This window comes from Tiliqua scincoides, chromosome 1 (genome assembly GCF_035046505.1).
Source record: "Tiliqua scincoides isolate rTilSci1 chromosome 1, rTilSci1.hap2, whole genome shotgun sequence".
Lineage (NCBI taxonomy): Eukaryota > Metazoa > Chordata > Lepidosauria > Squamata > Scincidae > Tiliqua > Tiliqua scincoides.
Window position 1 is genome coordinate 46,094,975 of NC_089821.1, and position 21,055 is coordinate 46,116,029.

Sequence of the window (21,055 nt, forward strand, 5' to 3'; positions counted from 1 at the left end):
AGAAGTATTACATACATTTTATATTTACCAGATGTTTGAAGCTTCTAGACAGATTAGAGGCACCAAGTGAGGTGAGCAACGTTCTAAAATGTTACCATTCTGCAACATTTTTCATTGTCTCTTACAGAGTGAGTAAGCACAAGTTGAGCAAAGGATGCATCTTATGAGATACGTACAAGCAACAGAGTTTGAAATTGTGTCTTTTCAGAACACAGTTTCTAGTTTAAAAAGGAAGAGAGGGTACAATCATGTTTAGAGAACTACATTTATTTGTTAACAGCCGATGTAGAAAGCTAAACATTCACTGTGTGCAAATACAAGTTTCCATGTCAATTTAAAATACAATTTTTTAAAAAAAAAACCATCCTAATAAAAATGTTCAATTCATTTCTAAAGACAAAAACTTCTGAAATGATTCAGAGGAAAGGGACAACATCCTCATTGACATTTAAGAGATGAAAGATCTGCAAGAGAAAGGAATAAAGTATAGAAATGGACAGAGACAAAGGCTTTTCCTTCTCAAAGTTCATCCTGATGAAGCATGCAGAAATTTTAATCAGTCACAGCAAACAAGAAACACTGTTAGAAAAACCTACACCCTTCCTAACCACTTATGGATTTTTGCAAGGGAAAGTAAGGTAAGAAAGCTTTAGGATGTAAAATGGACTACTGCTGCACATTGCTTTCTTAAATCAGATTCTCAGGGTGCAATCTAAATTGTGCCCTGGGCCGACGCAAGTGCCATCTTGAAGTGCCATCAGGCACTTTTGCGCCACTCTGGGGGAAGAAAGGCCAGCACATGGGCATGCGCTGGCCTCCCTGTGCTAAACTGTGCTCTGGGCCTACGCAAGTGCCATCTAGAAGTGCCATCAGGCACTTTTGCGCCACTCTTGGGGAAGAAAGGCCAGCACATGGGCATGCGCTGGCCTCCCTGTGCTGACATGAGCTCCAGGGAAGGTGTTTATGACAGCCAAGCTTGACAAGGTGCTTCGGGGTGGGAGGAGGGTGGACGGTGGGTGTTCCTGGGACCAGGCAGGTGGCATGTTATGCCGGATCCCAACCCCATTTCCCAGGCAGCCCAGAGCAGATCCTGAGGTCATACACATCTGAGTAACCCCATTGGGACTGCAGTGGCTCTTCCTGGGGTAAGAGGAAAATTTTCCCTTGACCCTGGCTAAGCCTCTGGCTGCCTGAAATTTGTACTGGATACAGTGCAGGCCCGCCAGCCTGCCTGTTCCAGCACAAGTTAGGATTGGGCTGCCCGTGTTCTGGATACATCAATTCTCTGGGTAGTTTGGCTTCAAGCTTAACTTCCACAAGTGGTATTTTGAGCATGGAATGGGAATTTCCAGCTTCTCCATTCTAGGGGCAGCATGACCTGGAACACTGCCTGACACCACAGCATCCAGAGGGGGGAAAAATGCTCTTTACTATGTTCTAATACGGTTTTTTCCAATCTAGAAATGCGGTACTTCTGGTTGCAACTAAAAGTACTGCATAAATGAAAGAGCTCCTTCATTTCCTTGGTCCCTGTCAATGAAACAGGAAGTCCTGAGTTTCAAGGTTTGAAAAAAACATGCAAAGGCAGCATGGTAAGGAAGCGGGTGATCCACATTTTGTTCAAGTGAGGGGAAGTGAATCAATGCGGATTGTGTCTACTATGGGCAAGTGGAAGGTGGCAGCAGACTCAGGGTAAAGGGCATCCCAAATCCACTGCCCCCTCGCCATCCATCGCGGACTCAAGCTGCATGAGGTGGTTGGGCTGGCAGTGCTCCCTTCTCTCTGCAGTCCCGTGTGCTCCCCTGAAAATTTGGTCCTGATTGATTGGGGGACCACCTGTAACAGGATGACATGTGGTACAGAAGACCCCAACAGAAAGGCTGGGGAAAACAGTCACTTGCCAGTGCTTGTGGTTGTTGAAAACCTTGTATGGGCGATCGGTTTTTCTGAACAGGAGAAGCTTCTCTGACATTTGTGCACTTCCTCTGTCACAACACAGCTAAAGTCAGTGAAGAGCAGTTTCCTGCAGCTCCTTAAGGGTCCTTTGAGTTCACAAGAGCAGTGGCTGGCACAATTCAGTGTCATACAAGCATCTCATATACTTGACAAGATGGCCAGAACTTATCACCCTGGTCTGTTTGAAGTCTTATATGCTTTTCCTGGCTAACTGTAAAAAATCTGACAAAGGTTTGTGAGACTTTGTCAGTCTCACATGCAGTATTAGCACATAAGTGTTCAGTGTGGGGTGTTTTTTCAACAGCTGTGCCAGAAGAATAAGAAGTTATGTTGGGGTTATAGCAATATTGCATTGGCACCTCAGGGAAATATGCCACAACACATAGAATTCAGGCACCCAACTTCCAGGAAGTAAAATTAGCTCTTTAGCTTAAAATTTCCAACATAGGGCAGTTTTTAATGTTAGAAAACAGAACATTCTCATCATAAGGTTTTTTTTCTGGAATATTCAGTCTTCTACTTTTCCTTTGCAAAATCTTTTTATATGTATGCACATCCAAACGATGTCAGAGATCTTTAAACGTCTCTTAGATATAATCCACATCCTAATATTTACTAGAGGAAGAGTGTAATTTAGTGATAGCCGATGAGAAAAACTCACCTTTCTGGAGCTAGTAAACACTTAGCCGTTAACCCAGTGGTTCCCAAATTTTTTCAACTGGCGTTCCCTTGACCTACTGGGCCATTGGCTGCAGCTCCCCTTTAGGGCTACAATCCTATACATTGTACAGGGCAGTGGGTTTTTCATGAGGATTCCACTGACCCCTGGCTGGTTTCCATGGCTCCCCAGGGAGCCATAGCTCACAGTTTGAGAACCACTGCCTTAACAACTTGCAAAGAGGGGAAAAATAGTTTTATGTGGTATCTATTCATGATTAAATTATCTAAGATGTTTTTTGTTTTTTAACCTGTGACACATGGAGAGGAATAAGAAATCCAAGGTTTGTTAGTTTCACAAAACAAGTCATATCCATGCAAGAAAGGTTATGATCATGCAGAACCTTATGCTTTAGTGTACCAGACACACAAAATGCTCAGAACGGCCTTTGTAACACTGGCAAAAAGTACTAGGGATTAGTTTCAACAAAGTAGATTCAGTGATTGTGCAGAACCTTATACTTCAGTGTATCAGACACACACAACTTTTTGTAAAGCCAGCAAAAAGTATTAAAAATTAGTTACAGCACACAGAAAGAAGAAAGATCTTACAGCAAAAATGGTTCAGCCAATAAGTGGGTGTAGCACTGGAATGTTGAAATGAGCTAAAGGCAATATAAAAGAGATTGGAAAAGAAGATAGTCAGAGCAAGCTAACAATAAAGCTTTTGATTATATGAAGAAGAGATTACTAGACAAATTTGCTATTGCAAAGCCAAAAAAGGTATGATAAATGAAATTATCCTTCACTGATGAGTAAGAAGAATAGTAAACAACCATAGCCACTAAATTTCAAGTTTCAAATACGAAACAATTACAGAAAAAAGAAATCAATTGATTGAAGCTATATGAATTACAACAAATGTCATAGGCCTGGCTCAAAGCAAACACTTCCATGTACGTGCAGAAGATTATGAATGTGGATTGGCAAAATACTAAGTTGACATTTTTGCTTGCGGAAACCCATTTTCATCCCATCACCCTATGATGGTATCACACCTAACCTTTATGGGCAACTGAAAAGCCCAAATTACATGTGCTATCCAAATTACCAGAAACACAGCTTAATGTGGACTTGTGATTGTACAAACAAAGCCAAATATCATGCAAAGAGAAACACAATCTTCTGAAGTAGTCAACGCACACAGAACCATGCAGAAATTACCCATATATTTTTGACGCCCTTCTTCCCCAAAATGTGGATAAAGGTTGTATTGTACACCACCACCAAGATGAGACACCTTCCAAATACATTCAGTGTTAAAGACTGAATTAAAAAGATGCCAGAGAACTAAGGGCCCAATCTTATCCAACTTTCCAGCACCAGTGCAACCTCAGTGCAGCCCTGAGATAAGGGAATAAATGTTCTTGTACCTTGAGGAGGGATCTGTGACTGCTTCCACACCACAGGATGCAGTGCACGTCCCACTGGCACAGCTGCACCAGCACTGGAAATTGGATTGGACTGGGCCCTTAAGGGCACTTATATCATGCACATTTTTCAAAAATGGTTCAAACATGTATACACAAGAGAGTTGTTTTTAAATTGTTAAATTTGCATTCCTTTCTGTACTTCACAACAAATTCTTTTGAATGAAAATCATGGCACTTCATATCACCTACGGTGGAAATTAGTCACTGTGATGCCTACTGCCATGCTCCAGACTATGTTTTTCATTTATTTTCTATTAAGTGGCATACTTAATAGAATACCCATGTCAGGGTTTCCTGAAAGTTTGGGTTGGGATCCCCAGGGGGTTACAAGTAGCTTGGATGAGGGTCACAAAACTCTGAAGAACTATAAATAAAATATTGTTACACGGGTAAATTGCTCACCCGCTTGGTGACTGTCATGGCTGCACCTGACTGACTGCCCTTGCTCTCTACCCCTCCACACCATGTGGACCACTGCAAGAGGACTGACCATTACTTCTGGAGAAGGTGAGTGAGTGAGGAAACCAGCTGACACTGTCTGGGTTACTACAAGTCAACATGAGGAGAGTTGCAAAAATTCATATAATATTGGGGGAGGGATGTCTTGCAGTAAAAGTTTGACAACACTGGCCTTATGTGAATGATTAGACCAGTGGTTCTCAAACTAGCGGGTCACAACCCACCAGTTCATGCAACCCTTCCCCCATCCCTTTAAGGGAGGGAGGCAGTGACGCTGCATCACTAAGGGGGAGTGAGGGGGTGCTTTGCACTTACTTCAAGAAGGCAGGGCTGCAGCAGGCTGCAGGAAGTGTGGGGAGCCCTGCGCAGTACTCCCCGAGGCTTGGAATGTTCTCTAAAAGTGGGCGCAAAGCACTTCCATTTTGCAGGAGGTGCTTTGCACCCACTTTTAGCAAATGTAGCGTTGCTGCCTTAGCCCCTTCCCCGCAAGAACTTACTGAGGGAGTAAAGCTCCCTCAAAGTTTGAGAACCCCTGGATTAGACAGATAGACTAATGGCTGGTTCAGACATGCATCAACATCAGGAATATTGGTGATTTGCAGCAGAATAGGTAAGACTGTCTCCCTTAAAGCATGGAGATTGAGGTGATGTCAGATTACATTAAAAACAGTCTATGGGGTTCATATGAGTCAGCTTTTTCATAAATGCAAATTACTAAATGATGTTGTGGTCTGAAATGGATGAATATGCATATGCAAACTCAACAGAATAGCAAATGAAGACAAATGAAACATGATTTGAGAAGTAATGACCCTTCTTATACGAAAAAGTACTTGTTTGAGAGAAAACAGCAAGTGTAACTCCTGTCTGCTTTATGTTCTATTTTTCAGTCATCTGAAACTGCTATAAGGGTATAACTGCTATCACAAATATTTTGGGTGCATGGTAGCCATTTGAAAATCCTGAAATTTCACATACACACAGACACACACACATCCACCCACCCCAGAGCGTTTGCTGTAACATGCAGAGAACTGAATGTAGCACATGGCAGTGAATGTATAGGAATGTAGGACTTGCTGGCCACAAACAGGAAGCCAGCATGGGCAGGATTTTTATGGGTACTATGTTCTAGGTGACCTACTGGCTTAAATATCTAACTAAGGGAGTGGAGGATACTAAGATATAACTTATTGTGTCTTAACTTAAAAAGCCTAAATATTTTTTTTTACATGTAAACAAATTAATGACAGTTGTATAGTAACATTCAAAAGTTAAAACAGCTTGACCTGAGTGGGAACTGCTGCAACTCTAATTGACTTGCCACTCAATTCATTTGAACAGAATTACCTTCAAGTAAGTAGGTTTATTAATATCAAAATCTTCCAAGTTCCACTGACAGCAATGAAGCTTCTTTCCAAGTAAACATTGTTTAGGATTGAGGTGTAAGCTGGATTGGCATGGCATATGTTTCCAAAGTATCAGTTAACCCTTTAAAAAGGATAACTGGGATGAACACATACAAAGTGCAATATGATTTTTGGGCCCTTCTCTTTGGAATACACATCTAATCTGCTACAAAATTAGGCTTTATGGAGGTATAGGTTTACCGTTTAATGGCAAGTAGGTTTCTAACTTTTTTTTTGTCTTTTTCACATTGTAATTATTCAGGCAACTGAAAATCCACATGCAGGCTAGTCCAGAGGCATGAATCATCATCATCCGTATAGCTGGGAAGGGGGGTGTGTGTGGTAAGTATTACAGGCTCCACAACATGCCATGTAAGCAGCCCTCCCCCTCGCCATTGGAGTCATTGTCTGTGTTACCTTTATAACAGCCAAAAGCAAAATGGTTTCATTACAGATCATAGCTGTGACCCTGACCCTCTTTAATCATGTGCAACACTTTGAAGAAATGTAGTGGGGCTTCTCCTGTGCTTTTGGTATAACAGTTCCCCATGCTTATGAGTTCACAATGATGAATGAACTTACTAATTCAAAACAATTAAACTTTAAAAAATAGCTTATCAAATGACAGGAATAGTTCCAGTGTCATGAAATTTTGGTTCTATAAGACCTCAGAGTTCCAAGATTCTACCTTGCAGCACACGACAGTAAGGACAAAGTAACTCTGCAATTAGAAGTATTCCACACATGTATTCCAAACTTTCAAGAGATTTTCATCAGATCAAAATATGTCTTAAAGACCTATGCTTTTAGTGATTCCAATTTCCAAAGTTAAATGTGGCTTTTAAGACCATGCACACAATATTTCAACCAATGGTGATAATTCTGAGTGTGCATTTTACACCTCAATTCCATCAGACTTCCAAGAAAACATGTTGTAAGGGAACTAAGGGCCCAACCTATCCAACTTTCCAGCACCAATGCAGCCACAGTGCAGCCCCAACATAAAGCAACAAACTTTCCCTTACCTTCTCTCCCTTACCTTGAAGAGGCCTCCATGACTGTCCCACCACCCCCCAGTGCAGGATGCAGGATTCAGTGCATGCCCCATTGGTACAGCTGCATCAGTGTTGGAAAGTTGGAGAGGATTGGGCCCGAAGTTGGTTCTATACTCTCAGTTAACATACGTACATTAATTTCTTAGCTATTCAAACAGAACATTCTTAAAAGAAGGGATTACTTGCAGAAGTTGTAAATACAAGTTTTAAACATTTTTACATGGAAGGTAAGCCGCAATCAATATCAGCTATAGCTGGTCTTTGGTGGTGTAATTGTGTAACCCAATGATTTGGAGAAAAATAAATATAGGTCAAGGTTATATTTATTTTTTTATCTGCTCAGTTTAATTAACTACTGACGCAAAGATTTTGCTCTTTGAATTTATTCATAAATATGGTAAATGCCCAATGTTTACAACAGATATCTATAAAAAGGTATGGGCTATAATTTTTTCCCTGCTTAAAAAAAAAAAATCATCTATGCAAGTAAACACATTTTGTCACCCAAAGCAGAGATAAAGCAAGAAGATGTGCCATATTCAGGTTTCAAAAAACCACAGTCATTATTTGCTATTGCCCCAGAAATGTATGAAAGACCTTTCTTTCACAGTCTTTAAAAATAAAGGATAAATAAGGATAAATAAAAATGTAAACCTAGGAGAGTATCTGGTCGATACTAGAAATAAATCCAGACCAAAAAATCTATACAAATATCCTTCATATACTCCTCTATAGTCTGAAAATGCCTCTGGACACTGACCTTCATAATCCAATGGAAGTTTGAAATGACCTTAAGATTGCACCATGGTTATCAAATGGAGCACCTGGCTCATTAAGGCACATACTGAATTGAAATTTCTATATGCAAATACACAAGAATAATTAGAAGGCTGTTTGTTTTGGAAATCTGAAAGGCACAAGACTCAAAAGAATTTCATAACCCCTAAAAGAACTTTTTCACCAATTCAAGCAAGTTCTCATATGACAGCTCCACTTCCCGGTATATATTGGCAAGTAACTCTTGAAGCGCGTAAAGGAATGGCATACTGAAGCTTAGGAGTTCATACAAGTAAGTATATTTGTATGCATTGTCCCTGAAATGAAGTCTGGAAGAGTGCAGAGAACCATGCATCCAGTTAGAAAGCCGTCTTGGAAGGTCAAGCAGATCCCTTGTCACCTTAAGAGGCCAGTTTAGAGTTTTCCTAAAGAATGAAGGCAGGATACCTGGGGACCGGTCCACTGAGCTACTACTGGCAGCCAAATCACTTTCTGTGGAGGTTTCCGCTGACATGGGTTCTTCTTCCCTCCACAATCCCATTTTGTCCTTTTAAGAAAATAAAATAGTATCATACAAGGCACAATATTAACTCAGTAAAACCAAGCGAGATTCATGAAATTGCCAGAAGCTAAAACAGGAGTCTAGGAAGTTGTTAGTTTTAGATCATTGCTTCATGGTAAGGAAAACTTAGGTCATTCTTCACCTGGGATGCCTCTTGGCCAAGCACTGAAACAAAAGTCACAGCAATTATTCTGGACCATTTTCATTTATCTGAATAGAGCTTAAACAGGGCCCACCTATACGTGAATATTAAGCACACATAGTACTAGATCTCCTTATAATATTTGTCAGTGACCATCCTGCATCCAACATTAGAAACCAGTGACCACGCACAGTCAAAAGAAAATGTAATGGATTCTCAGTGGGCCAATACAGTGGTATCACTAGGTGGGAGCTGCGGTAGACTTCACTGGGTAACACCACCAGGGGGCAATACCAAAATGACTAGTGCAACAAGTTGGCCGATCCAGAGGTACTATGGAGGGCAGCTGGCCTGGGAGTGATGGCAAGCAGCTGGTCTGTGGCAAGCCAGTCAGTCTGGAGCTCCCATTGCTGGCGGCTGGGCCTACAGCACTGTGGCAAGCGACTGGTCTGCAAAGCTATCCTTGTTCTCATGAAAGTATAGGGCTGGAGGGAGACTAGGATGAGTGGTGCCACGGGGGTGACACCATTGGTGCACTGGATGACACTGGTTAATATGGGGACTAGTTATATCATTTCAACATGATTTGTGAGTCACCACATTACTTTCAACAGGCAGGAATCCATTTTTACTCAGACATGCCCTTTTCATTCATTTTGCATGCCAATGGACCTACTCATGCTTTTTAACACCACACATACCTTTTCATGACTCTTCAACACAGATCTCCTCTTTCTGTGTGTATTATTTGTTTTACACTGTGCAAAGTGAAGTTTGCAGTAAAATTTATCTGGAAGACAAAAACAATAACATGCATTGCTTTTTTGTTCAAATGGAATCGGTTGGCAACCTTCAGTCTCGAAAGACTATGGTTTAAGCCTACAGCACCTGGTATTCCCAGGCGGTCTCCCATCCAAGTACTAACCAGGCCTGACCCTGCTTAGCTTCCGAGATCAGACAAGATCGGGAGATAGTGTTCTGATCTTGTCTGATCTTACAAATGGAATCAAGCAATTGGAAATTACAATGGTGAGAACCAATTCGGGTTGTACACATACTTTAGTGAGACACAACCATTACATCTGTCTTGAGCAGTGCTCTTCTTCAGGGAGAATTTATATTAAAGTGCTATAAAAATACCTTTCTATTAACTGTTTTCAAAACATTGCATGTTAAACTAAGCTTCCTTCTTCTGACTGTCACTTTGCCTTAAAATTTTCCAGTGAACCAACAAGCCATCTTCTGTAACTCTAACACAGAGCACCAGGATATCTGAGAAGAATTTTATCAGGGGGTGAAAAGTTTCTTTTGGGCCCCTTTGCAAAGGGGGAGGGTGAAACAGAGCAGGGGAGGGTGGTGATGGGTGAGCAGAATAGGGGCAAGGAGGGGTGAAGCAGGGTGAAGGGAGGGTAGAGAAAACTGGAAGAGTCTTTGGAGCCCAGGTCTACCCACCCATGTGGCATCAGTAGTGTCCCCAGTATCCCCAGCTGTGGCAGTGTTACCGGTAACCTGTGCGGGCAACAAGTCTGAGTAGATAGGAAAATGTAAGATTCCAGGAACTTCCTGGGCCCTGGGCCTCTCTTTGGTTCCTGGGTACCCCTTTTGACCCTGGGCCCAGGTACGAATTACCCCCGTTACCCCCCTCTCCTAGGCCCTGCAGAGCACACTTGTGCAGAGCACACTCGTGCCACATAAGAGAGACTGAACTGGTAAGAGAGAGACCGAACTGATGATTTCTTTGATTTGGATATTCATGAAAATGATCCTCAGTTTGCATGATGAAGTGGTGCTCATGTGATACCCCCCCCCCCACACACACACTTTTTCAGAAGGAAAGGGAAGAAACACATGAACTCAATAGGAACCTAAGGACTCAATGTCATTAGGTTTGGAGAAGGGGGGATGAAATTATCAGCATGTTAACAGGAAGGACTCCATCTTCATGCCACTCTTCCATCATGAGAATTTTGCACTAGCCTTGAGGGAAGTATGAAGCAAGGCTTAGAAATGCAAAAAGAATTAACATAATGAAGCTATGTATTTGATCATTTATTTTCAGGTGGCTTTGTTTTTGGTTTACTGGCTGCAGATGTGTTTTGCTGGAGTCACATTGTACATAACAAAATGAATCAGGGGGAAGAATAGTCTTGAAAAGGGCAGCTGATAAAACAATTTCTAAACCCTGGGCATTAAAAAAATCTTATTCCAATTCCTCATTACCTTCTTCTGCATCAAACGCGTACATTGCTAGGCGGAGAGTAGTAGCACATACAGCACATCTGAAGCATTCCCGATGAAAAAAGTGGCCCTCTGCACTCAGTCGCTCCATGACGTACACCCTTTTCTTACAAAAACAGCAGATGTCACTTCCACCTATTGACTGAGGAAATTCTTTTCTTAAAGAGCCCTGTCAAAACAAATAAATAGGTCTGTAATATTCTTACAATACTACCATTATGTAACTTCGTGATGAAACAGCTCACTAGCTTATTAGAGAGAGACTCTCACAAGGCTGACATTCTGTTGATCTTGGTTGCGCCAACTAAATTAAAATAAGGGGTCAGTTGCACAACATCTCATAGGTAACTATTGTACTAGCAACCTGCCAATAATGAATGGGGTGCAGCTTACTAGGATCATGATAAATTTCCTGCTTATCTTTCTGTTTATCCTGTTTCTGTTGCCTCAGACTGCAGCAAGCAGGGAAGGGTGGTAAAGCATCCAACAAGCTGCATTTGTCCTGGTGACCAAGCTCAATAGTAGGAGCAGATCTAAGGAGAACCATTGGGGCCGCCTGGGATTATATGGGGTAAAGGAGCATAAGCATAAGCTCCCTTAACCCAAGAAGATCCAGTGCTGCTTCCCAGCCCCATAGGATGCAACAGTAGCCATTCTGGAACCACTGCAGCCCTGGGCACAGGGAAGCACAGGATTGGGCTGCTCATCAAATAACATCTATACAGAAATCAATACTAACATAAGCACAATGGAGAATCCATGATGTTGCTTTAGCTATACTTTATAGATCTGCTAGTCTCTTACTCATTCCAAAGCTTGGAAGCATATTTGTAGATGTGAAATTGACTCACAAAAATTGCCCCATATGTTTAGAACAGAATGGGTGCAATCATGTTCCTAAAAAGACAAAGAGGAAAACCCATATTGATTTTTGCTCCGCCTGATTTTAACCTGCATTTCCTTTCTTTTATAATAGTGTAGCAGCCCTGCTCTGTTATGGTAAAACAGAACCTAACCAAATGAATGGCACATCAATACCGAAGTGTCTTCTACAAATGGTATTGCTGGACCACTGATGATCTACAGCAATGCTTCTCAAACTTTTAGCACCAGGACCCACTTTTTATAATGACAATCTGTCCAGAATCCATTGGAAGTGATGTCATAGTCGTAAGTGACATCATTAAGCAAATTAAAATAAATAATTATAAATAATTAAAGTAAAGTAAAACAAATAAGGGGAAGCTAGCCCTGTTCCACCAAGCGAATTTTCTCTTTAGTCTTTTTGCAATAACATCCTCCATCAGGTTACTGATCCATTACTGATTAGAAATCATTAATATTTTCAGCCCTATCCAGTGCAGAGTTCAATTTAAATTCTTATATTTAAACAATATCACTATCAGGACCCACCTAGCTTCACAAGTCTAAAAAAGAAAAAAATCCACCCTACCAGCAAAAGTTTCTGTTTTATTCTTTTTATTGGGGGGGGGGGGGCTTGCCTTCAGGAGCATTTCCTGAGCTCCATTTTCATCAGATCAGGACCATTTTGGTGGCCTTGCTTTCCTGACCTGACCTGACCATGAGCCAAGGCACAATTGATTAGTCACGAGTAAACATGAATGTACAGCTTAGTTTAGCATTCCAAAGAGCTCATTACAGATGTCAGCTTGGAGGGAGTGACTTCCTTCTCGGGTGTTTTTGGGGGGCTGCATTCATTGGACTGGCACCATTCTGGTGTAGTTGGATTCCTCTCAGCCCGCCCTTTCCAATGGACTAAGGCAAGTTTGACTACTCATGAGTAAATGTGCGATATGGTTCAGTTTCACTTTCCATAGGGCTCCATGCATTTGCCTTATCAGCTAACAACTTATCGGCTAAAGCTTCGTGACCTGCCAACAACCAAGTGGGTCACAACGCACAGTTTGAGAAACCCTGATCTACAGAATTTTGTGATGGAAATGTATAAAACAGGTTAAAGACCAGTATATACTATAAGTGGATTCAGAATCCAGCTCATTGACAGGTGGATATACATGATGAGAAATACAAAAGTTACAAAGCAAATGTTATGCTATAGTACTCACAATCTATAGATCCACATATTTTGAATATCTAATGAATATAATTTGCATCACAGTAAACTGTTTCTTCTGCATAATTCTATAATATACAGGGTGTCTCAAAAAATGTACATACATTTAGTGAGTTCTAATTTATACAGACATACTACATTGTAGAAAACCTGAAATACTTGAACATCTAAGGGGAGCAATTGAAGAGATGTGTGGAACTACCCCAGCAAATACATTGGTGGATGTGTGCAGATCCATTAGTCAACTATGTCAGGAACTAATGCCGACTAATGAGGAACGTTTCGAGCACTTGGTCTAACTAGTTAACTAAGGGTGCAATCCTAACCCCTTATGTCAGTGCTTTCCAGCACTGGCATAGTGGTGCCATAGTGGTGCCAACCACAATGGACATGTGCTGCATCTTGCAGTTGGGTGTCACTCACGGAGGCCTCCTCAAAGTAGGGGAACGATTGTTCCCTTACCTCAGAGCTGCATTGCCCTTATGTCAGTGCTGGAAAGGGGTGCTGGAAAGGGATTCGGATTGCACCCTAACTGGGTTAAGTAACTGCCATTGTGCACACCATATGTACATAAGAACATAAGAACAGCCCCACTGGATCAGGCCATAGGCCCATCTAGTCCAGCTTCCTGTATCTCACAGCGGCCCACCAAATGCCCCAGGGAGCACACCAGATAACAAGAGACCTCATCCTGGTGCCCTCCCCTGCACCTGGCATTCTGACATAACCCATTTCTAAAATCAGGAGGTTGCGCATACACATGGCTTGTACCCCATAATGGATTTTTCCTCCAGAAACTTGTCCAATCCCCTTTCAAAGGCGTCTAGGCTAGACGCCAGCACCACATCCTGTGGCAAGGAGTTCCACAGACCGACCACACGCTGAGTAAAGAAATATTTTCTTTTGTCTGTCCTAACCCGCCCAACACTCAATTTTAGTGGATGTCCCCTGGTTCTGGTATTATGTGAGAGTGTAAAGAGCATCTCCCTATCCACTCTGTCCATTCCCTGCATAATTTTGTATGTCTCAATCATGTCCCCCCTCAGGCATCTCTTTTCTAGGCTGAAGAGGCCCAAACGCTGTAGCCTTTCCTCATAAGGAAGGTGCCCCAGCCCCGTAATCATCTTAGTCGCTCTCTTTTGCACCTTTTCCATTTCCACTATGTCTTTTTTGAGATGCGGCGACCAGAACTGGACACAATACTCCAGGTGTGGCCTTACCATAGATTTGTACAACGGCATTATAATACTAGCCGTTTTGTTCTCAATACCCTTCCTAATGATCCCAAGCATAGAATTGGCCTTCTTCACTGCCGCTGCACATTGGGTCGACACTTTCATCGACCTGTCCACCACCACCCCAAGATCTCTCTCCTGATCTGTCACAGACAGCTCAGAACCCATCAGGCTATATCTAAAGTTTTGATTTTTTGCCCCAATGTGCATGACTTTACACTTACTGACATTGAAGCGCATCTGCCATTTTGCTGCCCATTCTGCCAGTCTGGAGAGATCCTTCTGGAGCTCCTCACAATCACTTCTGGTCTTCAGCACTTGGAAAAGTTTGGTGTCGTCTGCAAACTTAGTCACTTCACTGCTCAACCCTGTCTCCAGGTCATTTATGAAGAGGTTGAAAAGCACCGGTCCCAGGACAGATCCTTGGGGCACACCACTTTTCACCTCTCTCCATTGTGAAAATTGCCCATTGACACCTACTCTCTGCTTCCTGGCCTCCAACCAGTTCTCAATCCACAAGAGGACCTGTCCTCTAATTCCCTGACTGTGGAGTTTTTTCAGTAGCCTTTGGTGAGGGACCGTGTCAAATGCCTTCTGAAAGTCCAGATATATAATGTCCACGGGTTCTCCCGCATCCACATGCCTGTTGACCTTTTCAACAGTTTGTTAATGTAGTTTGTTAATTATACAAATTTGACACTATAAAGCAGGGGTGTCCAAACTTTTTCGAAGGAGGGCCACATCATCTCTCTGCCACTGTGTCAGGGGTTGAGGGGGGAAGAATTTACATTAAAAATCTGAATAAATTTACATACATGAATTTATTAGAGATGGAATTAATATGAATGAATGAAGGTCTTGCAGTAGCTCAAGGCCTATAAAAGGCCTTGCACAAAGCAACGCCAGCTTTTCCTTCACTGCCACTGCTGCATCACAGACATTAAACAGCAAGTAGTGGAGGGAGCCCTCATCCCACAGCTCAGGTGAGAGGTCAAACAGTCGTCCTCATGATGAGAGCAGTTGCATCAGCCCTGTACGGGCTCCAGCAAGTCTCTGGAGGGCCAGAGGCTCATTCGAGACTGGGGACTCCCCAAGGGCCTGATTGGGAGCCCCCAAGGGCTGCAAGTGGCCCCCAGGCCAGGGTTTGGGCATCCCTGCTATAAAGGGTGTGAACATTTTCTTGAGACACCTTGTCTGTCATGAGAATTTAGCCAATATTAAAGAGATCAACACTTTTCTAAAACCTAAGAACACAGAACAATATTTCTTGCTGTGCCAATTACACACCACACTCTCATACATCAATATTTCTACAGGATACCTGACAGCTCTGAGGAGGTGGAAAAGCCTGAGAAGAACAAGAAGAAACAGGGAAAGAAGCAGCAGCAGCAAACCCATCCACTGATTGGTTCTACAGTGACACAATATTAAAATAACAGAGAATGAGTTTATTCCAACAACACATTATTCTCATTTGGACAACTATATATTAGGATAAACTGCAACTGTAAAATATATGCATATTGGCTGGTTATCAGTGACCTCAATGCTTGCACGTGGCTTAGCTCAGTAGTTCCCAAACTCTCCAGGACAGTTTGGGCAGCTGAAAGTCCTTGCTGGTGAAGAAAAGGAGTGGTGCCAGTGCTCCTGCAATCTTGCTGGTGCTGGGGACATCATGGCTACTTTCAGACTTACCAAAGCCTACAGATGCCCTCTAGAGGGTGGGGGGAAGCCTGCAGGACCCTCTGCAAGTCTCGCCACACCTTAGAATTATTGAAAAATGCTCGCATGACCCATTTTGTCATGAAATCGGAAGTGGGTCACATGTGCATTTTCCAGCAATTCTAAGGTGCAGAGGATCTCACAGACTTCCCGTACCCTGCGGAGGGCATCTGCAGGCTTCGGTGTGTCTAAAAATTGCCCCAACGTCCTCAGCGCAGGTGCAATTGCAGGAGCGCCAGTGTTGCTGTCATGGTTGCCCTGCCCCTTAACGGGGATAAGAGTTTCTTGGGCTTTGGCATCACAATGCCCCAGTTTGAGAACCTCTGGCTTAACTGCATACATTGTGAGGCATGCTCCTTTTTAAAATAATAGCCTTGTCACCCTCATGCTGCAAAGCAATATCCATCCAAGCACTTTTGAGCCACACTCCCTTCAGAAACTACTCCAGATTTATAGCCATCTTTTCTTACTACTTATAAATTTGTTTAAATTTATATCCCACCATTCCCTCGGAATAAAAGGAGAGTTTACAGTGGAGCTACAAGTGTATATCGAATGTAGTATCCAAGTATCTTGAATTCAAGTTACAAGCAAAACCCAACATTCAGAAAGCCTCGTTTGGAACATGTGCCTCTTTTCTGTGGCACAACTCAACCTCACTGAGCAGAGAATTTAAAAAACTGAAAAATTCAGTTCATCAAGGACCAGAAATGATGACAGAACTCTTGAAAACACTACTATTTAAAAGACTAATTATCCACTGGTTTAACCCTTACCACTTGCAAAGAATCAGGTGATGTACTGGGCCTGTGATCATTCATGTATAGATTGATCAGGACTTCTGCCACAGCACCTATTCCACGTGACACTTTTCCCACAGTCATCTATCCAGGAAAGGAAAAAAGAGAGGGAGAGAAAAGGTGGGACACGGAGAGAACTTGTTCTTAAGAAGGTGATTTAAAAGAAGACAGTAAAATCTGAGTACAGTACACATGACAAAGCTGTGATAAGCAAGCTTGAAGACAGAAAAGCACAGGAACATCTAGAAGAGCTGTGGGCAATTTCATGCATCATAAAATCACCAGCCTTTGCTTCTGTCCCCACCCCTTGTTTTTTACATTCAAAGTGTTTAGTAATGTACTTACATTGCAAATATGTCAACATATAGTAATGTCCCTCAGATCCATTTCCCACAGACACATGTGGAAATAGTTCTGAGCTCATATGAACACAAGGATGAGCAGGAAGAGAATGAGAAAGAGGAATTGTGTTTGATTGCTTCCACTGATTTAATTTTCCCCAGAATAATCACCCATCAAGACACAGTATGTTGCTATTGGAAACAAAAACATTCTGTGTATGTGGGAAAAAAGCACAATACTATACTAATTACTTGTGAATTGTGCCTATTTTGTGGAAGTATTTGCATTCCTGTCATAGGATTCTTTCAAAGACTGCTTTGTGGAAAAGAGAAAGAAGTCTTATAGTTTGTGAGGGGCCAGGGGAAGGAACTCTTAGGCCCCATGGTGTCAGTTGCTGCATCTACTACTGGCCTTGCAACAAGGGTGGTGCTGTTGGTGTATGAACACCCAGTGACAGAGGTCCATTTGAGGCTGGATCCAGAGAGACAATTGTGAAATTACTGCTCACAAAGACCATATAGTACCAACCTTGAAAGATCTGCCTCACTGCCCTAATGTCTCCAAGGACAATTCAGAATGCTAGTCCTAAATTTATGACCAGGATAATCCAACATCTCATATTCCCTGAAATTGCAAGTGATTTTCCCCATTTGTAGTAGCATAGCTGAGTGTGGCCACACCTTGGGCTTTCCCGCTTTCCTACCATGCGAATGGTAGATGTGATGATGGCCTCGCCGATGAGATCCTGTAAGCTAGCAAAAGACTTTTGTTCTATAATATAATATAGCAGCAACATATGTTGCTGGTTTTGTTTTTAAGTTGAAATTCTTATTTTTGATCGCTTGCTGTTTTCAAATTGTTTAGTTATAATTTTATATAATTTACAGTACAATTAAAATTAGTTTTAACACCTCATTTTTATTTATACAAATTTTGATTTTTAGATCTTGTTTAGACTATGCACTGTAGAAACAAAAGTGGGGAGAATATATACTGTACACCCTCCATCTTCCATGAAGGTTAAGTTCCAGCGTTAAGGCACAAAGCTAAAACTGTGTATGCTCAAAATTACACTGAAAATATACTACACGGCATAGGACCGCAACACCTCAAAAGATTGCCTTCCTCCATATAAGTGGCTTTTCCTATTATTATCAGGGTCCAACTTAGGATACTGCTGCTATCTGAAGCCAAGTGGATGGCAGCACCATGATGGCCTTTTCTGTTGTGGTACTACATTTCTGGAACCAACTACTGGAAAACCTGAGGACAGCCCTCTGAATATAGTTTCTGGTGGGATTTAAAAACAATTATTTCACTTGGCATTTGAGGAGAGAGGAAACTTTTAGGGACCCCTTTATTGCCTGTATGTTTATTGCTGTTTTTCCATCTTTTAACTGCACCAGTATCTTTTTAATTGTCTTTATTAATGGCATTTCATATTGTATTTTTATTGTTGCACCTCTGGGAAAGGGTGGCAGTGGCTTTCCACATGAAGAGATCTTGGGCCACATTGTATATTGCATATATATTGTACATTGCATATAAAACCATGACTTCAGAAACTGACTTGTGACCCATTCTGACTCGTTACCTTGTTCCACATTCATACTGAACTGCAGTTTACTTCAAACTCAAAACAGAAGCTTTTGTCTCCTCCTCTCATGCACAGGGCAAGGCAACATGAGCCCAAAGCTCTCCCAGTCTCATTTTTGTAAAACCATGGCTCTCCATTATGCCTGAACGAGCCCAGTGCCAATTCCCAATGTATACCATTTACATTTCTTAAGAACAAGTTAAGCTTCTCATGTTGATATTTATCTAGCTATCTCCACACTGCAAACTTTTAAAAAGATGTTCTGCATGATGAAAAAGATGCCACTGAAGACAACATCTTTCAGCTGAATATGCTTGAACAAATATGTAAAGGCATACTTGACTAACCAAAGGATGGGCAACTCACTAGGTAAGCCAATTTCTACCCTTTGAAGTCAATTAGAATTTGGCATGCTGTGTCACCCAATGTCAACTTTTAATCAATCATAATGGCATCTGGCAGAACAACATACCTACACTTATTAAAATAGTGGGGCGGAGGGGGGGTTTAGGGAAACAGAGCAAAATAAGTTCTTACTAAAGAGAAAATCAGATTTAAACTAGAAGAACTTTATCAAATTTGGGACAATCTTTGACAAAACAACCCTGCAGGGTGAGTGAACACATAAAAGGGTGAACTCATATATGCTTAACTGAATGCCTGCACAGAGTCTTCTGTGTACAACCACACAGACATAAAACTCTCTCTCTCTGCATCTGGGAACACTGCATTTCAAATCATGTGGAAAGAGTTGTACACATGTAGATTTCATGCAGGTGTTCAACTGAGAACACAGATTTAGGATGGGGTTTGCCACTGCAATCCTACTGTCTCCTCTATGGGTATTCACTGACGCTACCTGTGTTATGAGAAGTGGTATACCACCATATCCTGTTCAGATAATAACTTTAACCAGTTCTTTATTAACCTCTACATGACAAACCGTGAGTTCTACATTCTCTGGAAGAAGGGAGATTCTGGTAAAAATATCTTGCCAGTTGGGTAATTTTGCCAGATTTCCCTCATGCAACCAGTTTGTTCAGGTTAGAAAATGTATGCACATGGCTTTCTTTAGAATGCATTTTGATTAATGCAGAGGATGGAACAGAACTTGCTTTTCCACCACTGTTGGTGATTCTGCTGTCTTTAACCACACCCAAGCCCACTAGCATTCCTTTTCCCATCTCCTCCTATAATCCAACTAATTAAGAACATAAGAACATAAGAACAGCCCCACTGGATCAGGCCAGAGGCCCATCTAGTCCAGCTTCCTGGAACTCACAGCGGCCCACCAAATGCCGCAGGGAGCACACCAGATAACAAGAGACCTCATCCTGGTGCCCTCCCTTGCATCTGGCATTCTGACATAACCCATCTCTAAAATCAGGAGGTTGCGCATACGCATCATGGCTTGTACCCCATAATGGATTTTTCCTCCAGAAAATTGCCAAACACTGCTGCATCTTCAAATTTTCCAAACTCGATCACCACCATGCTACTGAATTTACATCACCCAAGACCTGGTTAAGTCCATGACCACTGTTAATATTTCCCCAATGAACCTCTCTCATCAAGTATTGATATTTGCTGTTTTTCCAATCCCATTTGTGGAAAGAAAATTGGGGAAGCAAATCATGAGCCCTTAGAGCCATCTTAAATTTAAAAAAATGTACTTCCTAGTTATAGTAGGACCCAACTCGTGAAGAAAACACACAGTATATATGTTAGCATTGTTTAAAATAGAACAACATTAAAATTTACTTCTAAGATATATTAGAGAAACAATCTGGTTTAACAGACAAAACATGAATTAGAAGCATGAGGATGTTCTACTGATCTCGGTAAAGCTAGTAAAATTCCAATCCAATCTGATGTTATCTCAAGTGTGGAAGTCTTGACTAAAGTAGGGCTTTTCAAACTGGGGTGTCGCGATGCCCCAGTCTGTGAGCCCTGGCCTCTGCCCCCTTAAGGGGCAGGGGCAGCCTGGGGGCAGGGAGGAGGCAGCGGCCCAGGGGGGGCCACAGGGGCTTGGGTGCACTCCTGCAGCCTTCCCAGGCTGCAGGGAGCCCAGAGTGACCTGCAGCAGGGCTCCCCGCAGCAGTGAAAGTAAATGTGGAACGATCGCGCTCTACTTCTGCTTTAGCCTGCTGGCCCCACTGTGAGCCTGTGGGCCTCAGAATGAGCCTGCTGGCCCCACTGTGCCAGCATTGGATAGGACTGGGCTGTAAGAGTTGTATTAGAAAAAGATAATTTAGAGAAGTTAGAAAAAGGGATTCTTGAGCAGTATTTGCAGCAACTGATGAGAGGCTTTACTCTTCCGCATAGCTCCCTGCCCTTCCCCATAGTGAGAACAAAATTGTGCAAAACAAGCAACTATACCTCAGTAATGCATCCTGTCCTGTCAGTCTAAATGTGTCAATTTATCCCTTGGCTGAACTGCAAGCTTTGGCACACTGAATCATTCGAACTTTTTCAAACCTAAACTGCAATTTTAAGTCTGTTGGCTTCCTTTTAAA

At 42.1% G+C, this 21,055-nt stretch overlaps 1 protein-coding gene across 7 annotated transcripts in view; it reads right to left on the reverse strand.

The window, feature by feature from the left end:
* Positions 1-246: 246 nt before the first annotated feature.
* The window catches only part of MICAL2 (microtubule associated monooxygenase, calponin and LIM domain containing 2), a 111,227-nt gene continuing 90,418 nt past the window's right edge, over positions 247-21,055 (reverse strand). For 4 of the 7 annotated variants that reach the window (XM_066639115.1, XM_066639114.1, XM_066639116.1 and 1 more), the window contains 7 exons: positions 16,577-16,684; positions 15,400-15,489; positions 10,731-10,917; positions 9,212-9,300; positions 8,254-8,353; positions 3,226-3,278; positions 247-464 (listed from right to left, as the gene is read on the reverse strand). In XM_066639115.1, coding sequence (XP_066495212.1) covers positions 3,238-3,278; positions 8,254-8,353; positions 9,212-9,300; positions 10,731-10,917; positions 15,400-15,489; positions 16,577-16,684 — 615 coding nt within the window. In that variant the 3' untranslated portion in view covers positions 247-464; positions 3,226-3,237. The other 3 variants (XM_066639112.1, XM_066639113.1, XM_066639120.1) reach the window with 2 other exon arrangements.